Genomic DNA, 12,612 nt, shown 5'->3' with positions numbered 1-12,612 from the left:
TTATGTAGCTGACATTTCAATCTGGACTATTTTGAGGATCCATGTAAAACTAAGTCACTGCCCTATTAGTGTGGATAAAGAAGTTTATGAATACTACCCTGCTACAAGCAAGGCAGAGTTCATCTGATATTTTTTCAAGCAGAGAGAATACACTGCATCTGGAACAAAGAAGAAAATGTGATTGGGAAGTTTAGAGCCCTTAAATAAATTCCCTGGACAAAAAGTTGAGGCACCATATTCATATCATCATGTTATGTAAAGGCAGCTACTAAGTGAAATAGTGTGAGTTATAAAAACAAAATATTGTTGTGAAAACAATTTTACAGCTTTATAATTCACTATTATTTTCATTTAAGAGCAAAACTGTCAGTATAATTGCAGATTTCGTTTGCCTTGCAGGAGTTCTTTCAGCTTGTGATAGGAAACCTCTTCTTCCTTTTTTTTTATTTCCAAAGGCTGCTATTTACTTTACTATATTGTGTTTCTTTATAGCTATTCAGAGGTAAATCTTAACAGGAAGCCCATTATGTGGGGGTCTAAGTTAGTTTAATACCATTTATAATCAGTAAATGCATTTATGACCAGTAAATGTAACCGTATATTACCAACTCTTTCTTACCATTACTCTTGGAGGAAAAAATATTACATCAGCAGCCACGCTAGACTGCTTTTGACTCTTTATAATTTAATATCTGTTCCAGGTGGGATCCTACATGGCTTGCACAGCTCACTATGCACCATGACCATTTTCTAACTTGCTTGCTCATAGAGATATTAGACGCAAGAATCTGGATGGGAAACAACCCTACCTACCAATGGTGAAGTGATTCATCTTTTAATTTGTGCACAGCTCCCTACACAAATTGGTGCTTTAGTAAGAAACCATTACTATAATATGTGCACATGTGCCATTAAGAACTGGATTAGGACCACAAATATGCTTCACAGCTGTCAGTGGGAAAATAATCACCCAAATGTAGGAGATCCACTCCAAATGATGTGACCAAAATATCACATCACCCAAAGCATCACTATGACATGAGCAGCTCCTTGTCTTAACACTGGCATTACCACCAGGTCATAAGCTCAAAGAGTTTCACACGAACAGGGCAGCCAGAGTCTTTCTCAAGTCAAACAGAAGAGCTATATAATGACACCAAGAAGCTCCATGTCTCCTCATTCCCTCCAGGTCTCCTAATCAATTGGTGCCTAACTTTGAGCAAGTTTCCCTACCCATTCATGTCCTAGCTTCATTGCAATAAACTTGACAAGGACACAGAGGTTATCTGATAGAAGAACAGATTCACCATGTGCTCTGGTGCCTTGACTTTGGAAGAATTACAACATGGTTGGACTCAAGCGTAGCTTAAAACAGAAGGAAACAGCTCCTCCAGTAATCAGCAGCACAACCATGCACAACAGCCAGAGTGTGCCTGCAAATTAATTAAGTGGCATTCACTTTCATGGGTGCTGCTCTTTGAACTGGAAGCTGTAAACTGTTAGCAAGGCCAACCATCTTGCCTCATGCTACAGACCAGGTTGCCCACCAGAGACCTGAGCTCAGCCAGCCCCTATGTTCAGGCAAGGACCATCGCTCGAAAATCAGACAGCCTCCCCATCAGATGTCCCTTCCCACCTATAGGTAAATAAAAGCTCACTACATTTTATGGCCTCAGAGAAAAAATACTTATCTGTTAGACTATAATACGATCTGGCAGTACCTGTCAGGGTAGACACTTGACAACCAAGAGTTAAACAGCACAGAAACAGAGCCCTTAATTAACTTCAAGGTTGCCCCATGCCTTATCATGTATGGAGGCATTGTCCCCAGCTTATTTTAAGAAGGAACAAAAAAGAACATCCAGGTATTATGTCAAAAGCCTCTTTCTCAATTATTCCTCTTGTATTACTAACCCATTGTGGCTGACTAAAGGCTAAAGCTGCAAAAGCTGCATCCTGAGGCTGTAAATTTAAGTTGGTTTCTCAGTATATGCTGACCTGACTTACTCCTGTAATTGCAGGCTCCCTGTTATCTTTAACTTCAAGATGATTGTTTGGCAATTCGTTGTTTCTCTATTTCAGGAAAGCAATTCAAATATATGATTCCTAAGAGAGAAATCTGATTAATTGCTCTGTCATCAGCTGGGTCTCGCTAGAATATGGAGTGCTTAAATAATAAAAATATAATACAAAGAACAAACAGTAAAGTTCTGAAACAAAAACGTTAAACACATTTTGAGCCGATAATTGGGCTCTTTCAAAAGTTTAGGGCATAAACCAGACTGTGTCGCATTCCTGTAGTCAGGATAAGCACACCGTTCTGAAAATACCTCTTTGCAACTCTTGCCAGCACCTTTTCACCCAAAAATCCCAAAGAAATCCACAACAATTTTGATGAAGAGATTTATAATACCTTGAAGAGGAAAACATCATTCTCACTGCCACAGAGTACCAACAAGTCCTAACTCCGAGCTTCTCACCTCATTGTTAGACTCAACTGCCTCCCTTCTCTTCTTCTCGTTCTAACAGAAACCACAGTGTTCAATTTAACCCACAAAAATCACAGTCAGCAACTGATATACAGCTAGTGCTGGTGAGAACTCAGAATTACTGTTTTGTGAAAAACATCAACATTTTGACATTTGCTGCTCTTCTCAGGGTAGAAAGAAGCTGCATATTCATCTGGAAATTTTGAAATGTCACGTTGAAATCGCAAATTCAACTCTGAATTTCAGAACTTCACCTTTTATTTCACTTTACAGTCGCTTTCTGTCTTTTTAAATTCATTAAATGCCAAAGCAGAATATTTTAAATAAGTCTTTTTCATTTCACTTGGATTTTGCTTTATTTTAGCATTTTAGAACTATGGGAAGCCACTGTCTTACACTGACAGAAAACTGACTTCAACCATCATTTTATGCTGTCTCTGCTACCATCCACTAGAAATTTTCGATGCGTGACTTTTGGAAAGAGGCAATTGAGTGGAGATATGAGATCTTGGGGTGAAGACACTCTGAAGGAGGCAGGTGGTGCCTTTCTCAACAAGCAGAATGCAATGCTAAGAAAGAATATATCCCTGTGACAGCAGCAGGGAACCTGGCAGATTGTGTTTATTCATCTGCAGAGAACAAAAAATTCCTAGTCACTAGATTAACAGCAAGAGCATTAGTCTCAGTTCAAATGCAAGTGCCGGAGGTATCTACTTCGCGTGAGTGATGGCACGCTGTAAAAATTATTAAACCAGTACGAGAGAAGTGCATCAGTCATAGCAAAGAACACTGCTGAGCAGATGTTTCTGAGGCAAAGATGAAACTTCCAAGCGAATGTCTCCATCGCAGGTATTAAATCAGTGGAAAAACTGACAAAAGCTGTGTAAAATGAGAAAACACCGAGTCATCACAGTCCCTTTCGGGCACAGGGAGTTCCATGAGACCGTCTTGATGCTGGTTGCAGCAGGCAGCAAAGAAATGTCACCTCCAGCAGTGCAGAAGCGACGTGGTGGTGGAGCTCTGCTAATGGCAAGCGGCCACCACCACCTAAACCATGCCAAAAGCATAAGCTGCCTCATTAATTTTACCTCCCGATTTCCAGCTGCCTCCCCACTTAATTTCCACGGCGCTCACCTAGAATGGTGCAGAACACTGAAGGGCTGTCTGAGGAGCTGGTCATGCACCCTATGCACTGATGCTTATAGACGTGTAAATGGAGACAATGGGACGTGTGGCTGGTGTGGGATAATTGGGTTAGGGAACTCGTACACTTGTGCCACGTCAGTGAGAACAGACACAGCTACAACGGGACGCTGCTCCCTTACTCCTTCCAGCAAATCTGCAGCAAAGGAGCGTGGATTTGGATGCTGAACTAAATCAGAGCTACAAGACGCTTTTCTCCTCCCCGAATCGGCAGATCGCTCTCAAGAGATGAGTGTTTTTGTTAAGACTACCACCGTTCCGTACCAAAACCACAAGCTGTTTCAAGTCATTTCGGTGGCACTCGGTCTGGATGCTGAAGATGTGCAGGTCCCTTTATGAAGGAATATGGTTTCTCAGGTCTATGAGCAGATTCAGAAAGAGGAAGAAGAATACAAGGGACACAAGATCTAGGAAAAAGAGACCTCCCAGGTGTCTATAGTGGCCACCTCTCAAATACAACAACAGCCATATGAAAGATCCACAAGGCACCGTGGGAAACATGAAATAGCGTCTCGAAACCACTCAAACATGACCAAAAACAGTGAAAAGACCAAGACCCATTTGGAGACATAAAAGGTATTTGATGTCTTAACCAGTCCAGCACAGAAACATCCGATGATAGCTGAGTTGGTCAGTGATGGGAGCTTTGTTAATTCTGTTTTAGCCACAGAGCAACTTACAGGAATTCTCCGTGTCAGAAACCGGCTTTGCTGTTTTTGTTTCCTACTGTGGACATGCTGGTGCCAGAAATCAGCGTTCCTAATAAATCACCCTGGTCTTGTGCTGTCTGGCTTTTGGGAGGGGAGAAGTTAAGAGAGAAGCTTCAGATTCTGACTTGCTCTGAGCAGGCACAGCACCGCTGGCAAAAAGCACGAGGGTGGCCGGTTGTGTCGCATGGTTCTGTGATGGTCTCACGACAACTCTGCTGCTGCTCCTACAGAAATCCCCACCACGTACCAGCCAGAGGAGAAAGAGCCTGAGGTTTTTGGCCAGGAATGCCCTTGAAGCACAGGAAGGTTTAAACAAGGACATACACCCCACCAGTTCATTTCCTAACTAGGACTTGGGCATTAGATGGGGCGCTACAAAAAGACTAAAACACGCAGAGGTTTCACACGCGTGACTCTCATTTCCATAACTGGCCAAGGGACAAAATGCAACGCAGTGTTGTGTGTGAGTAAAACTCATTGTTCTCAGTGGCCTTTAAGAACCAGTACAGATTATTTGCTGTTCCCATACCGATCCAGATTTATTTTGGATCAGCAGCGACTTCAACACGATTAGTACGCAGCAGAAAACACAGAGCCACAGTACCATGAACCTCTTCCTAGTCAGAATGCAAAATATAAACATACTGGTTTTTTTACCCTTTAAGAACCCTAACCAAATTGAATGAAAAATTTTCTCTCTCACAGTGATGGACAATGGTATGTATTAGAATTAAGGACCACGAACTTCTTATTTGAGATGGATTTGTTACAACATCCTTAGTATTTTGCACACAAAGTGCGTTCAAAGTTAAGACTGCACTTTTTTAAATACATTTAGAAATCGTTTTATATTTTGAGATCATTCCCTTGCAAGGAGAAAAATTCCTCCGGGTCTTCATGCATTTTATGTGATATGTATTAATGCCTTCTTCTTACCCTGGCTTAGCAATTTCCTTAACTGAAAGGCCTCAAACCAACCTTGAAAAGGCAAAACATACGAAAATGCAGAAGCCAGTTGTGTGTAGGAAAATATGTTGAAATTGACATTGTAGCCAACCAGACAAATTACAGTGACAATTCTCCTTATGAGATATCTGGCTCTAACACAGCCTTCCGTTGTTTCCCTTTAAATAAAATCACTCCAAAAGTTGATTTTATGAATGGGTTACTCTGCAAAGGAAGAGAACAACATGTGGTAAAACTGGACAACGTGGCTTCACTGGCAAAGAATTACTGAGCATTTCCTGTTAGACTGTAAGATCATCTTCAATTAAACTATATCTGTTACAAAGCAGCAATCAAAGAGACTCTGCCACCAATATGTCAGTCAAAAGTTGTAAGCGCAAAAGTGAAACAGGCAATAACACAGATATTTCGCAGGCTGGAAGGGAATGAAAGTTCTGGAGGGATTTATCACCAAGCCGATAATAGTCTGTCCTGCAGAAGAAGTGAAATTATTTGTATAGAGATATATATGAAGTATTTCTGCATGTGTTACTTGCAAATGCCACGTGCACACACAAAAACATATATATATATATATATGCATACATGAAACCCCAAATTTGAGCTAAATTAAATTGTCCCTCCAGCTTTGTAATGCAAATGAGACTAACAGGCTTGTGCTGTTTGTGGTTCAAGATGATTTGTGTTTCCATAGAGATGCTGACTGAACTAAAGTTTTTACATTTTGTATATATATATATAAGTCTACTTGTATCTATAAAAGTCTAAATACGGATCTGTTGTACCTCAGCATTTCCTCAGTGACTCCACTGGCACCACAACGATTCACACCAGGCCATGTGCAAATTTTGTGTCTTTCACTACTTTCCAATCTAAGCTCTATACCAAGCACCTGCAGAGCCAAGAGTCTACTACTTCTCTTCCCAATCCTGGCTTCTTTGTAAGGAATGGAAAAAAAAAGAGAAAAAGCAGTTTCTTAGCTGCAAGTAGATAATATTTCATGGACTTTTCTAATACATTGCCCTCTCTAAACTGCCTGGAGAAACATCTTTGCCTTCAAAAGTTCCCACTGTCAGGAAATCTGGAATTCAGGGAAAACAGTCTGTGTGCTTCTAGTGAAGGAAATGCCCAAAGGACAGACCTTTCTGTTATGTGTCAGAAGCTGTTTTCCTTTTCCGTGGGAGCACTCTCAAGCTGAAGAGCAGGGACATCCTGAGGTGAGCCAGAGTTGGCCCGGGCAGCGATGGATTCACTGCCTCCCTGCCTGGGCTTGGCCATCCTCAGCTTTTGGTGGAGCCTAATCCCATCATACGCTACAAGGAACTCGCAAAGCTAAAGCATCTGTGTTGTCCCAGAGCTACATTAGAGGCAGCCACCAGCAGAAGTGACAAAAGCCAGCCAGGGTCAAAGTTGGGGCAGAGAAACCAAGCGGACCAGCTAGACTTTCTATTTCAGATTGGCTCCGCTTTAGGAGGTCTGAGCACCAGTTCTAGTGGATGAAGGCCACCCGGTGCACCATCACCTGGGAGGAAAATCAGAGCTGAGCTCTGTGGGAAGTAATTTCCTTGTGGTTTCAGCGACAAGTGATTTTTGAACAGCAACACACCAGAGGTCAACCTCTGCAATCACTCTGAACCACAACCAAAACCAGCCTCTTATGTACCTCCCATCTGCGTGAGAAGAGGAAGGATTGGATTTGTCCGGTGAACCAAAGGTGTCCACAAGGACATGGAGCAGAAGTTCACATCCAACCACTCTTTTGATCTTGGGAGGGCTCAGAAGGGAAGACCCAAGTGCAGCAATGCCTTACGGAGATGCGGCCAGTGAGCTCCTTGGGTAATGGCATGTCAGAGGGACAAAAACTCCCTCCTGCCCATGCCTCCACACATGACACCATCCCACCCTTTGAGGCTGACAGCATTTCCAAGCCCCCACAAAAGCCTCTTTTCAAATTAGATGAGAGATCCCTATTTCCAGCTTTTAAGAAGCCATGGAGGGAGACCTGCGCCGAGCCCCCACATGTGTCATCACCCCCCATGCCACCTTTCAGGAAGGGTCCCAGGGCATGTTCAGCCATGAAATTTTCCACTCCCCTGGCCAGGCTGGTGAGCTCCTACACGTCCTACCTTTTGCTGCATGGTGGGTGGCTGCGGGGCCAGCACCGGGTCAGTGATGTAGGTCTTCTTTGTGCCGGACGGCTGGTAAAGCCCGGGAGGAGTTTGGCCAACGGTGTTGCTGGTGGGATACGCTGGCTCAACCTTCCAGGTGCTCTGTGGCACGTAGGGCGCTTCGGAGCCATTCCTGCCCCCGTACCCCCCGTAGTAGGGCTCCTGGTAGCGGCCCTGCGGAGGCGCGTAGCCGTAGCTGGGCTCCGAGGGCCGGCTGGGCGGCGGGGCATAGCCGTAGTCGTGCCCGCGGGGCTGCGGGGGGCCGTACTGTGGGGTGCCGGGCGGGCGGGCCGGCGCGGGGGCATAGGGCTGGCCGGGCCCGAGGCTGCCGTAGTGCGCGGGCTGCGGAGCGGGCGGCTGGTAGTGCGGGCTGGGCTGCGCCGTCCGCACCTGGATGTTGAAAGCCGGGCGGCTGGGGGTGGAGGCTGTGGCGTAAGACGCCGGCACCGGCTGCGGCTTCAAGGTGCCAACGGGAGTCACCGGGATGGGTGCTGGCTGCCCCGGAGCCTTGGCGGTGGACTTCTTGGTGGCGGTGAGGGGAGGCTGGTTGGGGATGATCATCCGCTTGTGTCCGGTGACTGGGGTGGACACAGATGGGGTGGTGGTGGCGGAGCTGCTCAAGGTCCCAGAGCCCTGGGGAGCAAGAAGAGAAAAGCCGCAGAGTCAGCAGCAGGAACCGCTTGGACATCAGGTAGAGTAAGGGAGGGGTTAAGCGGGTCTTACAGTAACATTTGTGCAGCAACTCAGACTGCTTAGGAAAGCAGGAATGTACCTGAGACCACATGTTATAAAATGGTAACAGCAACCTTTTCCTGTTCTGACAGAACAGGGACGGTGCCACGGCAGCAGAGCAAAACTGCCACGTCTGTAGCTTTGTCTTTCCCGGAGGTTTTATCCTCTGTCTCAAAACAAACAAACTAAAAAGTGATAAAAGGAGGACTCGATGGAGGATAATTAGGGGGAAACCCATATGTTCCTGTGAAAACAAGACCATTTTGAAGAGAGAAAAGAAGATTAGAGTCTCTATGGAGGCAGCAAAACTGGACCTCAAAGCAGCTCCTAAGTCACAAGAATTAACTTGGATCAAAGCAAAACAGGGAGGTGTCCCTGTCCCTGGCTCTGTTCCTAAGCACTGCTGGTTGAAAGCCTAGAGTGACCCCAGTGAAGGTAAATGTTACACATGGCTTGTTAAAGGGCAGAAAGCGGGTCAGGATTCCTGAGAGCTTCAGAAGTCAGCGCCTGCCACGGCAGCGCGTAACCCGGCACCGCACAGCAGCGCTCGGGCAGCCAGGGGAGAGCTTCACAGCAAGTGCTGCCGCTTCCCGCGATTTGGCCACCAAATGAAGATTTAGCACGGTGACACTGCCCTAATGGGCACCGTACATTCCTCTGTCTAATCTGCTTGTTTGTCTGCTTTATGTCTTACTTAAATCCCACGTCTAAAAACACCGGTGTGAAAGGACATCTTTATTAAAGAGTTCACAATGTGAAATAGTGTCTGGAGAACACTGAAGAGCACCATTAAGACTTTTCGCTAAATCAAAGAAGAAAAAAATTGAATTTCTGCAGTTCAGAATTAGGTAAAATTTCTTGCCCTCCCTATTTTCCTTTACTCTGAAAAGGTACACCTGAATTTCATGCCTTCCCGCACGGAAAAGTGTTCAAGCGAAGACACGCAGTTTAACACTGCTGTTGCACTTAACACGCATGATGTTTATATGACCTTATTACATCTCATCCCAACTTCTTGCACTGGGCTTATCTCACCCATGATCTACTTGATAACCTACAAGTTGATGACAGCTCACAGTCAGAACAGCTCAGTCCTCACTGATGGTTGTGTTCACACTACAGCACGTGTCACCTTTCCCTAAATGGCCGATCTTGTATTTGTCCCCAGGTGTTCCTGCTTTACGCATGCACCTCGATCTCTACCCCATCACACTCTTGCTGGGACCACAGACCTGGGGAGAGAGTAATGGGGGCTCATCAGGACACCCCACGCACAAGCTCTACCGTGGCCAGAGAAATCCTCTGCCTGGTCAGCAGGTGGCGGCAATAAATTGCTACCAAACCAACCCAGGCCAGTGGCTGGAGAGGAACTTCAACCACCCATTTCTCTGGGCCTCCGAAGGTACCCAACTCACCTTCCATTGAAGGTGGGAGAAATGCAGACACTGATTCCCACCCTCCGCCCAAACTTTTGGCAACCACCATGTATGAAGGAAAGGGAGACAAGAATAAGCCACTCAACTTCTACTCCATAGCCCACAGGCAGGTCTACCAGAGGAATAAGGAAGCTCTACCACCCGGCTGGTAGGTCTTCCCTAGTGACATGCAAATACATTTTTGCTGATGCACTGGTAAAGACATTATTCCTGTAATCACACCTTCAGGGCAAACCTCCCATGAGAGTAAGCCTCCCATGAGGAATCACTTGAAATGAGCAAAAAACTAGTTAAATAAGAACATCAGTATTGAGAGACGTAAAAGGCGTGTATGCATGGGGGCGAATAATAAGGTAGCAAATTCCTGCTGGATTAAAAACATCTCAATGTATTCAAACCCTGACCTTGCCAACAGATCCATGACAAGGCAGTACATCGACAGACAGAAGAGATTTTGAAACTGAGAGCAAGGAAGAGCTGAAGCGTGTCGCAGCTGAACTCCAGGGGCAGACACAGGTTAAGGGTCTGTAGCCCTCCATTAATATTGCCAGATTCTTCTGTTTCTTATAGAACTGATGAAAGCAGGTATTCCTGCATCCCTGCTTCAGAGCACAACTGCACCAGCACTCACTGCTACCAAGAAAATTTGCTTTCTGTTGGAATTATTCTCCCCTGTCAGCTTGGCATTTGTGTCTGGGCGTGCTCGCAACTTTCCCATTTCCTCACCTATTTCACTCTTGTAAATGACAGTAGTTTGTCCACTCACTGTAATGGGATGAAAGGTCCGCAACATGGCACCGTGTAATTACCACCAGAAAAGCACCTTTTTTTCCATGTGAAGAGGGAGAAGGTAGATAATGTTTTAAAGACAACGGCCTAACTGGGGGAGGGGAAAAGCCCAAACCAAAACAACATAAATGAGCCCTGTTCATCACATCTTATGTTTCTGAATGCAGACTCTGGAAGCAGGTGATGAAAGATCATTAGTAGAGCTCTTGCGATGGAAATCTATTCCATCCCAAGAATTTAGGGACTTTAATCTTATAAACATCCACATAACACTTCACTTAATGTGCTGATGCTAGTCTCCTGCCTGGACTGGAACATGCATTAAGAACGAATAATAACCCCTTCCTCCTAAAAAGCCCTCACTGTCTGTTGCCCAGCACCCTGAAAGGCTCTGAGAGGCTCCCACGTTTGACACTACAAAGACAATGAGCTGAGAGTCTCCCCTCCTGCACCAGAGCCCAGTGAAGGAAGGGGGCAAGCTGGGGGTGCCCAGGCCACAGACCAAGCTTTGCCATGAACTTCACGGCAGAGGCTCAAGCTAACAAGTACCGGCTGCCTTGTGGTGTTCAAACCACAGGCTGCCTTGAGGAGGAGGAAGTTTGCATCAGTAGGAGTCCCCAGAGGCTCCCTGCGTGACTCATTCTGAATTCCTCTGAGGGTGCTGGGCAAGTATGTGATGAAAGCTGGGCTTTAGGGGGAGGAAGAGGGTGTAAGGCTAGTTAACGTGGTGTAGCAGAGAAATGGGACAGGTTAGAGGAAATTTAACACTTCTGGAGCACTGATGATTTATGGAGACACAAAAAGGAACATTGGCTGTAGCTCCTGAGCAAGGGCACAGGTGAGGTATCACCATAAATCCTCTGCCCTTTTGCTTGGAGAAGGATGGCCACAGTCCAGCCTTCTGTATGTCCAGCCATGCACTCAAATATCACCCCAGGCTTAAACCCCTAGATTATTCATGGATTAAGAAAAGACTTTGTAAGCGCATGTGAACTATGGACAAGATTCCTCCTCTGAGGACAGGCATATGTGGAAGAATGAGAAAAGTGTACTCAGATACCATGGCGAGGAGTGATTTCAACAGGTGTCTGGAAGGCCCTAGGAGGACAGGATGGATGGATGAGGCTATAAAGATGCCAGGTAGATGAAGAGGGAGTAACAAACAGAAAGCTGGAAAGGGCTACCTATATATCACTGGGTACAGTCCCAGCAAAACAGACGACTGTCACAAATATTTCATCCAAAAAAGTCCACAGAACTTCTACCAGCACAGCGAAGTAGACTCATCCAAAAGTGCATCAAAGTGACAGCGCAGAAGCACTAAAATAAGTAGAAATAGGAGAAAGAAAAAGGAGAAAGAGAGTGGATTCACAGGAGTGCAGGCACTCCTTCCTCCGGCAGCTCCTGGACAGCTCATTTCAAAACCATATTGCATTTGCAAGTGACTATCGCAGCCAAACACACGCTCTGACATCCTCTAAGGGCTGTTTTCAGAGAAAGACAGGCTTTCCTCTGCTCGCCATGCACTAGATGAAACCGTCTGACACACTTCGCAAGTACAAATTAGAACCACGCTACTTACCATCAACCCCTCCCTGCAAATTCATATTTGCAAAGAGAGAGTAAACTAGAAACCCCAGGTGCTGATAACACAGAGTTGTTAAGAGAAACTAGAGTAGGAAGGAGTTAAATTCAGAACCTCATCTACCACAAGCATTATAATACAAAATCTCTTTTTTTTTTGGTTTTTTTCTTTGTTTTAAATGGGGAAAGCACAAGAGCCTTGTTTAAACATGGATGGAAGTACCTAAATGTACTGCCTCTTCTACAGATGAATTATCCAGCAGTTCAAATAAAGGTGAACTACAACTGACAAAATCAAGCAAAACTCAATCAATGTGGGAGGAAAAAAAACCCCAAACACTTCTAAAAAAAGTTACTGTGTGTAACCATGAGGGGAATCATTTTGCTTGGTAACTCCTGCCCTGTCTTGTTAAATGCAGTGAAAGTTTATAAACATTTGCAGGAGTTTCTTGTACCAAGCACCATACAAGAAGTCCATGGTGTCGTGATAAACTTGTGCTGTCCTAAAGGTCTGACTGTCAAAGTTGGGCATCTG

The 12,612-nt window shown here is 45.2% G+C and overlaps 1 protein-coding gene across 14 annotated transcripts in view; it reads right to left on the bottom strand.

Moving 5' to 3' along the window:
- Nucleotides 1–12,612, bottom strand: part of LPP (LIM domain containing preferred translocation partner in lipoma) — a 343,879-nt gene that overhangs the window by 121,755 nt on the left and 209,512 nt on the right. For all 14 annotated transcript variants that reach the window (XM_082055343.1, XM_082055340.1, XM_082055335.1 and 11 more), the window contains one exon: nucleotides 7,495–8,169. In XM_082055343.1, coding sequence (XP_081911469.1) covers nucleotides 7,495–8,169 — 675 coding nt within the window. The remainder of the gene's footprint in view (nucleotides 1–7,494; nucleotides 8,170–12,612) is intronic.

This window comes from Streptopelia decaocto (genome assembly GCF_964273445.1).
Source record: "Streptopelia decaocto genome assembly, chromosome: 6".
NCBI lineage: Eukaryota > Metazoa > Chordata > Aves > Columbiformes > Columbidae > Streptopelia > Streptopelia decaocto.
This window is presented reverse-complemented; position numbering and strand designations above follow the sequence as displayed.